The sequence below is a fragment of the Desarmillaria tabescens genome (assembly GCF_030435595.1).
Source record: "Desarmillaria tabescens strain CCBAS 213 chromosome Unknown EV420scaffold_98, whole genome shotgun sequence".
NCBI lineage: Eukaryota > Fungi > Basidiomycota > Agaricomycetes > Agaricales > Physalacriaceae > Desarmillaria > Desarmillaria tabescens.
Genome location: NW_026848397.1, coordinates 123,596 through 140,053, shown reverse-complemented (window position 1 = coordinate 140,053; position 16,458 = coordinate 123,596). Strand labels below are relative to the sequence as shown.

Sequence of the window (16,458 nt, the reverse complement as noted above, 5' to 3'; positions counted from 1 at the left end):
CCCCCCATGAAGGAGAATGGGAAGGGGTCTGGTTTTGTCCAAGGAAGTTACAGATAATCTCCCTTAAAAAAAGAGGCTCCTAGTATTGTGACCTTACAGTAGATATTGAGTACACTTCAAGTTTATCCTGCATTACATCGTCATACAAAAGAAAGTTCCACATCACTGTCCATTTGCAATACTCATCAGACTGCCCACAAATGTCATAATCTACACCGACATCAGCAACGAAAGAATACGAGTGAGCACACTGTAGACTCACCAGCTTCGGCCGAATATCAACAATATCTTCGGGTACCAAGAAGATCAACGCGTTCATCTTTCTCGCAATGGATATTGCCAATTTTGCATTCTGTCTCCGGTCTTCGTAGTCGCCAGTTACGTCGACCGCAATGACCAACGAGGGGTCGACAATTCCTGGTCGGATGGCGTCTAGCAAGTCGAGGAAGAACAAGCCAGTTGAAATAGAAGGATCCTTAAACGACCTGATACTTCTTGTCCGAGAAATGGGATTCGCTGCTGTGGCGGCAGTAGTATTGGCCCATTTGAGTATCTCGGTATCTGAAATGGGTCGACCACCAGTAGACTTGCTCAAAGACGTCAGCGTCTTGGTGATACTCAGTCTGGGAAGGGTAAGTTTCAACAACGAAAGAGTAGATGGGAAGTACAGACCTCATCAGCTGCCAGACTAAACCAAGCACCAACGTCTTGTTCCCGTCGACAATATCTGCGCCTTGGATACCGACCATATGCAAGCCACTGCCCCTGGCGAGATCAACGGCATAGTTTGTGTTTTCCACAGCCTTGAAACGGCTCACGCCCATACCCTTGGACTGCATCCCGACATCTTCATCTTCCTCGCCGACGGCCCCACCAGATACATACGCGCCAAGGTTGGCTCCCCTTCCCTCCTTGGGTTTCGACACCCGTCTCCAAACAACAACACCAGGACTAATTTTGTCGAAAGCCTGAAGAATGACTAGTCCGTCCCTGAGATCTTCGACGAGGTTGAACACGCCTGGCTCAACGCCCAAAGAATTCAACCATAATGTGAAGACACGAGCTTCGCGTTCGCCCTCTGCATCAAAGTCCTCCACGGCGCCATAATCCGTCTTCTCGACCTCCGTAAGCGGGTCCAATCCAGGATGGGTGTTGAACAGATTAGCGACAAAGGCCAAGTTCAAACGAGGGTTGCCCGCGATGAGCGAGGAGGGAGTCAGGAATTTGCGACAGCCAATCTTGTCAGCGTTCGACAAGACCTGCTCCGCGCGCGTTCGAAGATCTGAGGTCTGTAGCGGAGCCAAAGAGCACTCTGCCGGCACGAGCTGATTGAGCAGCACAGTATAGTTCTCTCCGTCATTGACATCCCTGCTAAAGTTGTTGACCCGCCTATGCCACCCGGCCTTCTTGAGATGATAATTGAACCATCGCACGAGAATCTGATCAGGCGTGAGCCTCAAGAGATCCTCGATGGTCTCACCCTCTTCACACAGCCTCCCGAGCTCTGGATGGATCCTCAAATCCACACCACTAAGCAGACCCCTCCGGATAACCTGCCAAATCAACCCCAAGATCAGATGCTCCCTGCCCTCCTGGATATCGGCACTCCCGATGTTCACCACGGAGCACCCAATGGCCTTGGCACTGGTAATCACGATATTGTTATTCTCCGTCATCTGGAACGCATTCAATGGCTTCTTCGCCGTCGGTTTGTTGAGAACACGCGTATCGATGGTATCCGGAACCGAGTCATTGATCAGCTTGCACAGCACGAGTCCGTCCTTGCATTCGTCAAAGAGCTGCATCGTATCGGTAGGAATGGGGTATCGGCCTGAAATATCAGGATCGTTCTCAAGAACCTACAGAATCATGAGTATACAGCCAGTATTTCGAGAAACGCAAAGCCCACCATGTTGATATGATTCGTAAATTCGCGCCGCTCATCCTCATTGATGGTATGGCTGACATTCGCATTGCTCCCCTGCACGGTCATCTTTCCCTTTGCCGTCTTGATACCACCTCCAGTCGCTGCTTGCGAGTGTAGTTTGACATTAAGCTGTAGACCCTATTGAGTTGCCGTCTGCAAGAGTATCCTCCGAGTACACACCTCAACCCAGTCCTCCAGCTCGACCTTGCCGCTCGCATCGACGCTAACATGCTTGAGCGTTTCTCTAGCCTGGTCATAGCTTTCACCAGAGCTTTGCAGAGCTTGAAGAACTGCGGTCTTGTCTACACGACCTGGTGAGTCGGTAGATATCGAGCTGTGAATTCCGTTGTCAGCAAGACTGTCCAGCCCCTCCAGTGCGCACGCACTTGAATCGATTAATGAGATTAAGCATCTCGTCTCTCGAGACTTCTGGGTACTTTTTCTGCAGTCGTAGGGCCTCCATGGTAGAATATTGACAGCGAACGTCGAAGTATGAGACAGAGTTATATATACGGGCCGGTGGCTGTGCGATGACTCTATGACGAAGACTGCGCAAGGCTACGGCCAAGTCCATGAAACAGAGAAAAATATGCATTGCGTGTGGTCTAATTACTATCTACTAAAAGCACAGAGAAAACATAGTAAAGGAAAACTTCTCGATCCACCATCAATCACTGCATCCTGCCCAGCACCCGCGGTTGGCTCACATCTGCCATGTTGATAAAGATATCATCTGCAGGGTGTCGGTACAGTGGTGCCCTCAGTCTCTTCTGGTCAAGATGATGTCCAATGAAACCGATACTCCTGCCAAGCACGAACAAGCCGTTCAATGTACCGATCTTTAATGCAAATCATTATTAGTCAATATCTCCGAACAGATACCGGGCATCTTACCTTGATGTACTCATCCGCTTCCTCTGGCGTGAACGCGCCACTGTCCCTCAACAGGTCGACAAAGCACACAGCAATACATCCATCCACGTTCAGAATCAGGGTATCCTTCTTGCTCGTTGTCACCTTTTCCACAGCAAGCGCGTAGTCGAGCAATGAGTGGCTGGGGAAGTTTTTGCGAACATACTCCTTGACAAGCTCAACACGCAAATCAGGGTTGTTGACGCTCTTGATCTTGTGTCCAATACCGGAGACTAAACCCTACGTATCAGCACTGTATCAGTTACTCCAAAAAGGGGTACTCACTAAGCTTGTTTGCTTTTCTTGAGTTGTCAACAAACTCCCGCGGCGTCAAACCTGTGTCCCGCGCGTTGCTAAACATAGCAGCAGCTTCGTCGAGAGCACCACCGAACCGGCTACCGATCGTCAACAGACCGGATGCCAAGGACGAAATCAAGTCCTTGCCCGCTCGCGACGCGACGATCGTGTTCATAGCACCAGAAACAGCCGGACCGTGATCCGCAGTGAGCATGAGGACCATCTCGATGAACTTGGTCGCCCAAGGAGGCAAACGCCTCTTGAACCACAGCAGACTGACAACACCACCAAGCCCAATATCCTCCTTGAATACATCACTGATCCTCATACCAGCATACAACAGCTCCTGGCCGCGCTCATCGGAGATCGTCGAGATGAATGCAGCAGGTTTACGGATCAAGCCCAACTCCTGAGCCCACTTGTAGTCCATCGGAATAACAGGAGGGTCCCTCTCGGGCTTAGGCACAACAACACCCTTTGCGACGAGCGCGTCATACGTCTCCCGAAGGACAGTCGGCAACTCCTCAAAGGTTTCCGGAACAACGAACCCTGCCTCCCTCATCGCGCGGTTCTTCGCATCGGCAGTCTCGAGGTCAGAGTTGGCCATACTTCCAGCGTGCCCGAACTGCACTTCGGTAGTAAACATCTTGGCGCAGGTACCGATGGCCCATGCAACGATGGGCTTCTTGATCTGCCCGTTCTTGACGGCCTCGATCACGCGGTACTCTTCAACACCACCAACTTCACCGAGGAGAACTAGCATCTTGCAGTCGGGATCAGCCTCGTAGCGGAGGAGATGGTCGATGAAGGTGGTACCGGGGTAACGGTCACCACCGATAGCGATACCCTCGTATGTGCCGTTCGTCGTAAAGGAAAGGATGTTGTTAAGCTCGTTGGACATACCACCGGACTTGGAGACGTAACCAACCGAACCGGCACGGTAGAGCTTGGACGCGATGATGTTGTCCATCATACCACCAGAGTTTCCGATCCTGAAGCAACCAGGCTTGATACCTCCAACAGTAGCAGGACCAATGATCAGCACGTTACGCTGCTTGGCCTCCCAGAGAATCTCACGGGCATGTCTCTCGGGAACACCCTCAGCAATGAGCGCAATGCTGCGAATGCCGGTGTATCCACCCTTGAGAATCTCCATTGTGCTGCCGAGCACGGATCGGCTACTGGCAAAGTTGACGACAACATCGACGTCAGGGTGCTTGGCGACAGCCTCGCCGACGCTGGTGTAAACAGGGAGTAGGGTCTCCTTAGTACCCCAGTAGAACTTTTGAATATGATGACCACCGAAGGGGTAGATCATTGCAGCAACGCTAGGTGTAGCGCGACCGCAAGAGTAATCAAAGTCGAGCATACCCTGAATTGCACGGGGCTGGAGACCATAGACGAAACTCCTGGTGTGTTCATCGAAAGGCCGGTAGCTGGGTCGGGAAGTGGGAGAGCTGGTGTCAAAGTGTACGATCTGGTCATCGGGTTGGGTACGCTCGCCAGATGGGTGGATGGTGCCGACGGCAGAGGGTTCGGACGTGACGGAGCCAGAAGCAGCGGCAGGTGGAGTTCCAGGGGCAGTTGCAGGAACGCTCTTTGGTGAGTGCGACTTTGCACTGATGCCGAGAGCAAGAGGAACGATCTCTGTGATGTGGGTTTCAGGACCAAAGACACGGATGGGAACACCCAGGGACTCTCCGAGCAGTCTCATCGCCTTGAGACCTTCCTGTGCGGAGTTGAGAATGGAGCATACAAACACCGAACGGAGTCGGACGCACCTGGTAGTTGGGACCGCCACGTCGGACAAAGATCTTGACCCCAGAGTTGATGAGCTGTTGCTTGTACTCTTTCAAAGCGCGAATAATGCCCTTGAATGTTGCAGCGACATTGGTGAAGTTGGCAATACCACCACCGATGATGAGGATCTTGCCATCAGGACGAGGGGTACCGCGAGTGATCAAATCGACTGTGAATGCGTTAATCAGACAATAAACAAATGATGATGATCAGCACTCACTCAGAGTTTTGGCATACTCGTAGGTCTGGCCCTCGGTAGGGGCACCTGAATATTCTCCATAGTTGGCAAGTTCATGTGCAAACCCACACGCAGCGATGGCATCACTGTAGACGACACTGGCACCACCACCTGCAACCATGGTCCAGACGCGACCCTCGGGGTTGAGGACAGTCAGTTTGAGGGAGGCACCGGTAGACGCATCAAGTTTCTGGATGTATGCTTCCTCTTTGGTGAGAGAGCGACCGAAGGGCGCAGGGAACACCATGGGGGGACCACGGTCGGCAGTGACCTTGCCACCCTTTTGCACGACAGCCGAGCCGTCGTAAACGCTGAGGTCGCGAGCAATAGCCCACTTTTGTCCGCAAATGCTCTCAGCTGTCTGATCGAGCTTGGCAGCCATGTCCAAGTAGTGAATCTCAACCTTTCCGCTCTTGCTCTCTGATGCACCGAGACAGATGAGAGGGTTGATCTCAAGGTAAGCAAAGTGGAGGTCGACGTATACCGAGTACAACCGAATGAGGAAGTCGACGAGGGCGCTCTTCTTCTCGGCAGGGACATGGGTAAGGAGGGTGGCGGCGATGGTCTCTTTTGAAGGGAATGTGTTGGGCTTGGCAGATGTTGGGACGGGAATGTCGAGTTTGAGGGCCTTGGCGTCGACGTCGCCTACATCGACACCACCTTCGTGAGTGAAGAGGATGCTGTCACCTTCACGCGACGAATTGATGCAGACATAGTATTCAGTGTTGGAGGGATGAGGAAGGAAGGGTTCGAGGATGAAAGACACGAGCGGGCCGGAGACCGCTTCGACCTGGAAGAACTTTTTAGCATACGCGTTATATCGATAAGATCGACGGTGGACGCACCTTTTGGACCTTGCCAGCCCTGTCACCGATCCAAGCCATCGCCTCATCTATAGTCTTGTTGAGGGCCAGGAGACCAGCCTTGCCTCGACGCTTGATGAGCTGATCGGGCTTCGCGACGAGCTTGACGCCGGGCTCCCTGGTCCACGCTGGGAGCTCAGCAAGGGTCGTCGTCTGCTTGGTGTCCTCATCGAAGAGGACCTGAGCGACACGAGGAAGAGCTGGGGTTGCACTCGCGCCGAGCTGGATGGTCGAGTCGACGGTTGGCACACGAGTCAGCCAGTAGGATAGCAAGAGCTTGGCATCGTATTCACGGATGGCTACAACGACGGTGAGCAAGTAAAAATGTGGAAAAACTGAGGAGACGTACGTTTGGAGGACATGGCAGGAGTGGTTCAATCTTCTTGTTGGCTGATCTTGCATTTATATAAATTTTGACTCTACGCCGGGCCCCCAATTTTCCCACGATCGAGACTAGCGCGGTTTCTCTTGTTCGTTGCTCGTTCTTGTGCGCCTCTGTCTCGCTTCCTTCTGATCTGATTCATGGCATTACACTTGCTGGCTGTTCGAGCAATACAGCTGCTCATCGTCGAGCACTGTCCGGGACTTGCGGAGGAATGTAGAGACAAGGATCAGAGATGGTTGATGTCCGAATGTATGCGGTTTTGTAAGTGGGTTGCACGATTGGGGATGCCCACCCGAGTCCAATAAATCCGTTAATTATACAATATCCAAAATAAAAATATTACGCGTCATAAATCATCGTGTCGTCGTTAATTCGAAGTTTCCTTATCTTTCAAATTTTCGTCATCGCCCTCGTAAGGACTGCTCGAGGCATTAATCCATTCTCCCAGCGCTTCTCTTTCCTGTGCGTCGAGCTTGCTCTTCGAATCCTCCTTGCCATTCTTAATGGTGCTCTTCTCATTGGCGTCCCAGTCCTCTGTTGGATAGCGGGACAGGGATTTCTCTATTCGTTCGCTTTCCGACATTATGTGGAAGTCTAATGTCTGCATTCAATACTAGCGCCAACAGGATGAATCAGCGCGTACCTCTCTAATATAACCCTGCGTAATCGGTGTAAATGTTTCTGCAACCTTCCAAACATAGGAAAACGCACCTCTTAGATGTCCTGCAAAACAAAGCAAATTGCAAGCGGACAAGGAGAACGCAATCTCAGATAGTCCGACCTCGTCGTCGAAAGACAAGAGACGTGTTCGGAGATTGCCAAATCCGTCTCGCGTGACCGTGAGACATTCCTCGCGTCGCGTCGCGTCAACCTCTTCCTTCGACTGAACCACTATCTTCCCATATGGAACGTCGCTCTTGTCCTACTGAGATTTCATTTATGGCTGGAGGAGGAATATTCTTCTGACTTTCTCTTATAGTTTTTCTGTCGAGGATGACCCCTATCGACAATACCAACCGTGCAACGCTCTCTTTTCTCAAAAATTCTAATCTAACATACGTTTCATAGTACAGTGGAGCTATGCATGCTCGATGGCGCCACATACACCTAATCATCAAACCGGACGTTACTCAAGCAAAGATGAAATACGGAACACTGAGTAAACGCTAACTTTTCTTGGTCGTCAGGCGCGCTGATCAATGATTGCAGCCTTGTCGGGATTATCGAGATCGCGAACACTACTGACTGGCATCCTGTAAAGTTCTACATCTTGGCTGTGTCCAAGCCTGAACGATATAATCCTTCTTCCATATCTTCAACACGATTCGATGGCTACTAGCTTTTTCGCTGTAAAGACTGACATCGGTCTACGTATTGACAGTGTCCGGAAGAAGGATCGAAGCGTACCTTACGTCGTCTGCAAAAAATCGATCCACATCGGATATGGCCCAGGAAACTTTCGTCGGCTTTCTTCGGACATCACGACTTTGGCGACATGAATTATCCTGCCTAAGACGTTCGGTATGTCTATATACCAATGCCAGCGGTTCGCACTAACATTTGGCTCAAGTACAACCTCTTAAGGGCTCACTCAACTCTCCAAAGTCTTTAATCCGACATCCTCTATCGGCCGGACTTATGTAACTTCTCACGGACTTTGAGAACCAATCGGGAAGATCTGATGCTGTCACTGATATTTTCATCTGTGTCGTGTCGTTGTACCATTGCCAACACCGACAGCTATATTTCTCTCGCTGATTTCTTCAATGCTTCAAAACTGACATCGCTGATACTTGGTGCATCAAAGAAGAATTTGCGCGTATTCAATCGATCGCATCTGAAACGCAGTACGATGCAAACACAAATGTATCAACAACGCGAAGACAGGAAAACATAACAGCAGGAAGCGATCATAACACGAAACAAATATGTGGTATGAGCTTCTCATAACGCATACCACATCCTAAGCGCTAACGCGTAGTACCTCAGTCAGATTCTGCAAAACAGTCGCCGGCGAAGCCCCTCCAGCAACCAACAGCGTAACAACGTCCTGGCACCACTCTTGACAGTTCCGGAGCTTTGGCGCAGTCGGAGCCCTCCCCTCGCGCTTTCAAACGATGAGACCTATGAACTCCGAGATCAAAACAAAATAATTCAACGTACCGGAACACTCGCACTCCTGGGGCTCCTCCTCGGCAAAGGAACACCCTTAATCAACTCCTCTCAAGGACGCGACAGCTCACTCGTGCTCTCCTCCTCGTCGGCATCCGTCATATGCTCCAATCCTTCTAACCACGCCACCAAGCGAGTGTACATCAAGACCATGACTCGTCCCTTTTTTCAGTTGTACTCACGAACAATATTGAAGGTGATTCCCCACCGGCCTGAAGGAAGCCGAGTAGATCTTCCTGCTGTGTTGCCCCCGTTAAAAGCGGCAATCTGAGAAAGGAGAATCGCAGAGGCAATCTAACAGGCTGAAGAGGAAGGGTTCAACGACAGTGATTGATATTAAATAATAGGAAGTAGTGCGCACCTCTTCCTCTTTTTTTCATGCACTCGACGGATCCATCATCGTAAGTTATTTGTATTGTTTTTTGTTTTCCAGCCCAATAATTTATTATCTGTGGACTTTGGCAACAGCCTCGGAAAGACACTGATACAAACACAGGCTTCGTCAGACTCACATCCCTCAACAGAGTCGACCGTCGGGTTCTACAGGCTCTTGCAAAACCCCAATGCTTCGAGCCTGCACTTGGCTAAGCTGTAGAGTTGCCGTAGAGGGCACAAATTTGGGTTATCTTTTAGTGGCGACCTTTTTTCACAACTTGGTGCATCTCTCAACAGCGGCAGGGGCCTTCAGCCTCCGTTATTTCGCTTTTCAACCCTAACAAAACTCTTGTTCGATCGGTCCAGACTGCACGATCCTGCGTGATTTAAGATTCCACTGATATTCACCACGTACCGGCACTGCACCAATGCTTATTTTTCCATTATACTCCCGCCAATGCGCCGTTCTTTAGTCAAGCACTACACCTTTTCTGGCCGATGGTAGTTTTGTGCACCATATGAATCGCTTCTGAGACGAACACACGTCAAGTCATGGGATGAACTGTCCGCTTTCTGACGGAAACGAGGCGGGCCGCCAATGCACTCCAACTACTTTTTCCGAGGTTTTTTCTGAGCCTTTTCCCATCATGGGATGATTTTCGGTACCTGCTCATGAGGTAGTGGTACCGCCAAGCGAACAGTGAAATTTTCTCTCTCACTATAAAACCAGGATGCGTCTCATCGATCCTTCCCTAGGCGATGGTCATGTTGTGCTTCGTATTTGCTGCTACACTTCTCGCGTCGTTGTGCTCCACAGTTGTTGGCTTCGGCCTCACTGTGAGTGGAAACTCATACATTGTCGATACCTCCGGTGGTTTGATTTTCACTGGTGCGCCTACGGTACCTGATCTACGAAATGTTACGTTTGTGGACTATCTTCCGCAGTTGATTCGACTAGTGGAGATATTACCTCCATGAAGTTCAATGGAATTGAGGTGAGTGTTCGAGTACTGCGCTTCGCCATCTACTTCACATTATCTGCTAGGCACAAGACTCCAGCAAACATAGTCAGATTGCGTCAGGTATTGGTGCTGACTGCTCGTGGGTTCGAGGAGGCCATGACAACAACTGTAAGAAGCGCTTCATGATATTATATGCTGTGTACTAAATATTCCTACCTTCAGATATCACTGTAACTCCATCAGTTTCATCTGCATATAGTCCGAACTCATTCTTTTCTTTCTATAGATCACCTGTTCCACCAGCACTCTTATTCAGTATTCATCTCTTCCCTTTCCCAATGTTTTCATACTAAACTGCCTCATTATAGGTACTACGTCGCTAGATACAAAGATCCGTCTATCCATATGGCCACATAGTACGTCCGTGATTGCCAGCGTTGAAGACTGAACTAACAAGAGGGTCAGCACTACAGCTGAGCCGTCCGTTGGCGAACTCCGGTTCATCGCACGTCTCAGTCATTCGACACTTCCCAATGGTTATAGTGTATCAGACATTGCAGGCGGGACTGCTATTGAAGGGAGCGACGTGTTCTTGGTCGGCTCCCAAACAAGGTCAAAATTCTACTCATCCAGACAGTTTATCGATGACCAAGTCCACGGAGTTTCTGGATCCAACATTGCTGCTTGGATGATTATCCCCGGTACCGGATATGAAGGCAGCTCCGGCGGACCTTTCATGCGCGACATCAACAACCAAGGAGGTCAGTGATACCCTTTTTTTTCCTTTTGGCATCAAGCTCACCACCATTGGATCATGGTGTATTGACAGGCTCTCAGCAAGAGCTCTATTTCTGTGAGTTCTATCTTCCATCAATCCGATCTCATGCTAATGTTTTGCTGTAGACATGGTAAGGATCTCTGATCGGTTGTCTATGCATCTAAGGCATACATTTAGAACTCCGAGCACACACAAACAGAATGTTCGTTATTTTACTTCAGTATTGATGAGAAATGATCTCATTTCAGGTAGCATATCGGATGGGTCTGCATGGTCCTTAGTAAGTCTCGATGTGCGTGTTCTGAAAATTCATCATCTAACTGATCTTCTTAGTGCTTTATGGTTTACGACTGGATCCACTCCTTCGTCAGACATCGGTAGCCATCGTTCACCTACTGTTTCATCGGATTCTTAATTCAGCACTGTAGATACCTCATTCTGGGATGGCCTTGATGTAACAGGATGGGTCTCCGAAGGTGACAGAGGTAGGGTCAAAGGAAGCGCGACCGGCTATCCTTCGGCGTACGCCAACTATATGTCGGTCGGTTTCAGTAACAGCAACGCTCAATACTGGTAAGTTGTGGTGTTAATATTCGATTGTCGTAATCTCTCATTGGACTATGGTTCAGGGTGCGAACGGACTCGTCCGGTGCCTTCGTCAGTCCCTATATGAAACCGGGTACCTACACAATGACACGTCAGTGAATTTCTCCGATCGATGATTTTCTGCGAAAGAAACTAATAATTGCCTTCTCGACACAGTATACAAAATGGAATTAGAAGTTGCCACTCAGAGTGTCACCGTTACTGCTGGAAGCGTTGGAACGTCCAATATCGCGTCGACTGAGGCTGTAGGTGTTCTCATTCGGAGATTATTCGACCTTCTAACAAATATAACTTTAGACACCATCCGTGATTTGGCAGATCGGTGAGATTGATGGCACACCAAGAGGATTCCTAAATGCCGAGTAAGCAACACGGATGTTTTATGTCGCAGCTTCGTTCTGAAATTCTGCAGCTTGATTGAAACGATGCAGTAAGTGGCGCCTGAGCGGTTCCGTTCGCCGATTGAAAGACACCTTTTTTTCTAGTCCAAGTGACAGCCGAATGGCTGACTGGGGACCTGGTACGCGCTTAAACTCTTGCACGCGTATATTACCAGGCTGATTAGCCCTCAGTTACTTTCACCATCGGTAATAATGTGAATACGTTCCCCATGGCTATCTTCAAAGTGAGCCGTGAATTCCTTCATCTCGGATTTCCGTAACAAATTCGTTTTACACAAGGACATCGGAGCGGTAACGGTGAAATTCACGCGCTGTCGAGTTCGCAGGGCACGTACCGAAAATTGTCGTAATGTTTGAACGCGACGATTAAAAGGTCCTCTTAGGTGGCGCCCGAACCCTTCAAATCGCAACTACGCTCGCCTTCGCAGGCAAGTTTCAGCCTATCGGTGTCTCCGTGCATGATATGACCTTGTACCTTGCTTCTAGGTGGTCGCCCTGTAGTCACCGTCAACAGTTGGACGAGCTCTACGCCGTCTATTCCGGATCAACCGGATTCAAGAGGTATGCTCCCTCCATTATTTTCAATGACTGACATACCTTGAATAAGGTGTAACCCGTGGCACATGGCGTGGAAATGTAAGCGTTGTCAAGTACTTAGACCGTTGGACTTCTACTGATAAATCTGACAGAACATCATGTATACATACTCAATCCGTGCGTTCAATATCTTGTTCCTGTCACGCTACACATGGTTGACTCTGGGCTCTAGCTTCTGGTGTTCTGAACACCGGATCGACTGTAAACACTCTCACTATTTCTGTTGCTTCTGGGTCTTCTGGGTCAGACTTTTTGTGAGCGTCATGAACCAACTCATGTTCTGTTGCACTAACCCGGATGTAGGTCTCCCAATGTTGTCTTCGACGGCTTGAGACTGTACTAGGCCCATGAACGGAATTCTGCTTTATGTTTTTCTTGCCGACTTGGATTTTCCTGCCTGCCAGGAGGCACTACTTGCGGTCGGAAATTTCCTATATCTATTGAATACATAATCATTCATAAGATCACAAAATTTCCATTTCTCTTATCTCGTCCGTCATGCAATATGGTGATTCCCCAACGTTTATCACTGTTCCGTACATGGGGTAACACTCAATGGGCCTTTCGTTCTGTAGATCTGTTCTCCGTATATTCCAGAATATCGAATTTGTGGACACCGGCAGCCGCTATGGATAGCTATGATAGTGCAGGTCCTTATGTTCAGATCTTTCGCTCGCCTTTTGACCAAAGATCGAAGTTAACCCACCCGTGACAGAGTCCTACGGCATCCTTTCCCTTATTCCCCGGCCAAACCTTATAATATACTGCCTTCGTCGACAGCCTCGTTGCGGAGATCTACAGCGAGAGAACTGACCCCGATCGAGAGGTGTTTGTTTCAGTAAACCGTAGATGTTAGCTAGCGAAATGGAATAGCGTCAATCAACCCCTTGTTCCTGTTCTTGTTACAACAAATATCCCATAACGATACAGACAGCCCTACATGTACATACAACAAAACACCCTATGCATACAACCAACTGAAGAAAAGACAAAAATTGCATTCACTACGCCAACAGCCCTTTCTTCTTCAAGAAACTCCTCCCAGTAGCATCTGCACCCTTGATCGCATGAAAGACGACATCCACATTAATCACTCGATCCAGATTCCAAATGGTCTCGTTTTCCGAGCATGAAAGCTCTGCAACCTTTTTCAGTTGTCCGTCGGTCGCGCCCTTGGCTCCAAGTTGCTCCAGAGTAATAGGCAAATCAACAGAGATCATAAACTCGAGATACCGATCCATCTCCTCCTGAGGCGTGTTGGATAAGATAAGCTGGCAGATCGTACCAAAGTTGACTAGAAAGACGAATGAGAAATGCATAAAAAGATAAGCCAACTGTTATACCTTTCTCGCCGTGCATGAGATGATGCGTGCCTTCAAGCGCAGTGAGACCGTTGTGGATCTTCACCATGACTCTAAATAAGAACGCCAAGAAACGAATGATAATGGACTTACAGCATGGGCAGCAGCCAAACCGCCACTCTCAAAGCCGAGCCCAGAGAGTAACGTATTCGCTTCGACAACAGCCTCTAACGCAGGGGTAATAGCGCCGACCTTGTTCGCCTCGTATGCCAACTTGCCATATTTAAAGAGAATCTCCTCGCACTTGGAAGTGATGGCACTTGATACGAGTGTAGGAAGTCCACCTATCACAACCAAGTTGACCGACCACGAGTCAGATCATGAGACACACTTACCACCAAAGTTGGTACTATTCCTCGTCTCACGCGCCTCGACATGTGTCGCCAATGCATCACCCATACCCGCGCTCAAGAAGCGAGCAGGAGCATTGGCGACAATAGAGGTATCCACCAACACGACAGTGGGATTTGCGTGGAAGAAGTAATACTGATCAAACTCTCCGTTCGGGGTATACAGGACACTGAGGGCTGAGCAGGGTGCATCGGTAGAAGCTGTCGTCGGAAGGACGGCAGAAGGAACACCCAGTTTGTCGGCGACGGCTTTGGCAGTGTCGATAGTTTTGCCTCCTCCGAGAGCGATAACGAATTCAGCCTACTGAGCATCAGCTTCATTCTCACGAGAAACTAAAGCGAGAAATCCGACCTTGCCATGAGCACCGATATCCTGTACTCGGGCAATTTCCTGAATCGAGGCTTCACCGTTGAACCTAGCATATAAGACTGTCATTTTTCCTTCCTCCAATGCTGTCGTTAGTGCTGTTCCAGCTGGAAAAAAAAAAAAGTTCAGTAAAAAGGCCTAGTATGTTGACCACGGCGCTCACCAATCTTGTATACCAACTCGTCGGCAATTAACAGCGCTGTCTTGCCCAGCCTTCCCAAATACAGCGGTGCATTCTTGATAGCAGAAGGGCCTTGGATGTACTTGGACGGTGACTGGAAGAGCTTTTCGGTAACTGTATTCTTCGTAAGAGGAGGCATGGTGGAAAGGATGAAAGACGGACGGCTCTTGGGAAAGTTAAAGGGGTTATATAGTTGCGGACCGGGGCCGGGCCGCGATCTAAGAGACGTTGGGTCTTACTTAGCTTCCATGTCCCTATCAATACTACGCTCTATTCTCCCTCGCTTGACGACCCCAAAATCACGGCTGCAGCCATTTCTTGTTCATTCACAACGTCTTTCTACTCGCACCGAGCTGGAGAAAGAACTTTTCGAGCTTCGAGAGTCGCTGTATACGCTAGAAGAGCTCGTTGAGCACCCCAAGGCTATTGACTACTTACGGGATGTGCATGCTCACAATTATAAGGCCCATCCTGAAAGCAGCAGCGAAGAAAGGTGGATCGAAGTATCCCGTCGCCTCAAAATACCTGAGAGCTACCAGGACTTACATGAAATTATCTATGGTCTCACCCGCTTCAGCCCACCACAGATGTACCTTCCGCCAACGTTTCATGCCGACATATATAAAACTGCTTGGAAATTCTTGAATTCGTTCGCATCGCCTTACGCCAAATTTAGTGTTCAGAACGCCATAGGACTTGTACCTGTAACGGTTTCATTGTTTTGAAGATTTCCTTTTTGCCTAACTATTCCTTAGGGACTCGTTTCTACTACTTCGCTGTTCTACAACCATTTCGAGATCCTGCGTAACGAGCCCATTCCAAAATGCCACCAACTCGCCAACCCCCTGCCATTAGGAGAGCCTGTTTCATATAAGGTTCGTTAAGATATCAAGCTAACAACTTGCTCCATTGTGATGAAATTCCGAACAGATTACTCTGCACAACCAAATAAAGTTCGTTGTTATCGAGGTTGGCAACACCTACTTGGACTTCGGTCTGCGTGACCAAGAAGTATACACCCGGCTTTTCACCGAGCTCTATGGCCAGTGTAAGGTCTCCTTTCATAATATATCATGCTCATTCCATCGGAATAGCTGCCTCTCAATACAACAACTACGTCGTTAACCCTGACAAGCCTCACGACTTGAGAGTATACGGTCTCTTGAGCGACATGGATCAGAATGCCTTCTTCTCTTATGATCCCGTCACAGGTACGTTTCAGAAGGATGAAAACGTCTGTGTCACGCCAAGTCGCGAAACGACAATTCATGACGTGATGAGATGTACGCTTTTCCGATACCCATCATTTAGCATTCGAATGACTTCTGTGCCAGTATCAGAAAAGTTATTTAGCGTCCTGATGCATATATACAATGAAAACCTAGAAGGCTGGTACAGCAAGGTAAAGCTGCTCCCAAAGGCAAGCAAATTATCATACTGCGGCCGAAAGATTGCTCACCTATCTATGCAGGAGGACCTTCCCCAGATGTACACAAGAATTGATGCCGAGACGACGAAGCCTTGTGATCGTACTCTTCCAGACTTATTGGCAGAGGCGATCCAGGATGCGAAATTAGCGACGGAACTGCTCAAACAGCAATCGAACGGCGAAGATGCCTTGAAAGAGGGTTTGCATCTTTTGCGCAAAAGGTAAGTGCCAATGTTGAACTGGTGGATGTTGCTCATCTTCGTAGTCTTTGGGTACATCCCCTCGCTGACACAACCAATTACTGCTGGCTTGGTCTTCATGACGACCTCGATCAGATGACAATGAAAGCTACGTCAAATTTCCGTCGAGAGCAAAACTCCTTGGAGAGGAAATGGGAGAACTAGGAAGGGTACAAAACACATAGGTATTGTTAAGCAAACTCACGGGATATGAAACG

The 16,458-nt window shown here is 49.1% G+C and overlaps 5 protein-coding genes across 5 annotated transcripts; 2 read left to right on the top strand and 3 right to left on the bottom strand.

Annotated features, from left to right (window-relative positions):
• EV420DRAFT_1316567 (CH domain-containing protein) lies at positions 1-2,498 on the bottom strand. Its single transcript, XM_060468691.1, has 6 exons — positions 2,314-2,498; positions 2,108-2,261; positions 1,910-2,056; positions 673-1,859; positions 263-623; positions 1-210 (listed from the first exon to the last, which is right to left on the bottom strand). The coding sequence occupies exons 1-6, from the start codon at positions 2,388-2,390 to the stop codon at positions 163-165; spliced, it is 1,974 nt and encodes a 657-aa protein (XP_060322932.1). The 5' UTR covers positions 2,391-2,498; the 3' UTR covers positions 1-162.
• EV420DRAFT_1586007 (ATP-citrate synthase) lies at positions 2,499-6,424 on the bottom strand. The gene is made up of 7 exons (XM_060474809.1): positions 6,387-6,424; positions 6,020-6,336; positions 5,157-5,964; positions 4,918-5,105; positions 3,125-4,865; positions 2,822-3,072; positions 2,499-2,766 (listed from the first exon to the last, which is right to left on the bottom strand). Exons 1-7 carry the CDS (start codon positions 6,397-6,399, stop codon positions 2,599-2,601), a joined length of 3,486 nt encoding a protein of 1,161 aa, XP_060322931.1. The 5' UTR covers positions 6,400-6,424; the 3' UTR covers positions 2,499-2,598.
• A 3,310-nt stretch (positions 6,425-9,734) lies between these two features.
• On the top strand, positions 9,735-12,656 carry EV420DRAFT_1651507 (polysaccharide lyase family 4 protein; the record flags this gene model as incomplete). The annotated part of the gene is made up of 25 exons (XM_060478560.1): positions 9,735-9,858; positions 9,915-9,964; positions 10,015-10,099; positions 10,154-10,161; positions 10,218-10,246; positions 10,300-10,347; positions 10,397-10,692; positions 10,761-10,784; positions 10,835-10,911; positions 10,958-10,989; positions 11,043-11,086; positions 11,138-11,282; positions 11,339-11,406; positions 11,472-11,560; positions 11,613-11,677; positions 11,728-11,745; positions 11,801-11,835; positions 11,888-11,940; positions 11,996-12,034; positions 12,090-12,187; positions 12,231-12,277; positions 12,324-12,352; positions 12,406-12,430; positions 12,486-12,567; positions 12,617-12,656. 25 exons carry the CDS (start codon positions 9,735-9,737, stop codon positions 12,654-12,656), a joined length of 1,650 nt encoding a protein of 549 aa, XP_060322930.1.
• A 520-nt stretch (positions 12,657-13,176) lies between these two features.
• Positions 13,177-14,747, bottom strand: EV420DRAFT_1316560 (glycerol dehydrogenase). The gene is made up of 6 exons (XM_060468690.1): positions 14,555-14,747; positions 14,377-14,498; positions 14,010-14,325; positions 13,768-13,958; positions 13,657-13,714; positions 13,177-13,607 (listed from the first exon to the last, which is right to left on the bottom strand). Exons 1-6 carry the CDS (start codon positions 14,709-14,711, stop codon positions 13,318-13,320), a joined length of 1,134 nt encoding a protein of 377 aa, XP_060322929.1. The 5' UTR covers positions 14,712-14,747; the 3' UTR covers positions 13,177-13,317.
• Positions 14,748-14,820: 73 nt separating this feature from the next.
• Positions 14,821-16,405, top strand: EV420DRAFT_1651505 (uncharacterized protein; the record flags this gene model as incomplete). Its single annotated transcript, XM_060478559.1, has 7 exons — positions 14,821-15,276; positions 15,328-15,447; positions 15,503-15,620; positions 15,667-15,855; positions 15,907-15,974; positions 16,044-16,222; positions 16,267-16,405. 7 exons carry the CDS (start codon positions 14,821-14,823, stop codon positions 16,403-16,405), a joined length of 1,269 nt encoding a protein of 422 aa, XP_060322928.1.
• Between the last annotated feature and the right edge of the window lie 53 nt (positions 16,406-16,458).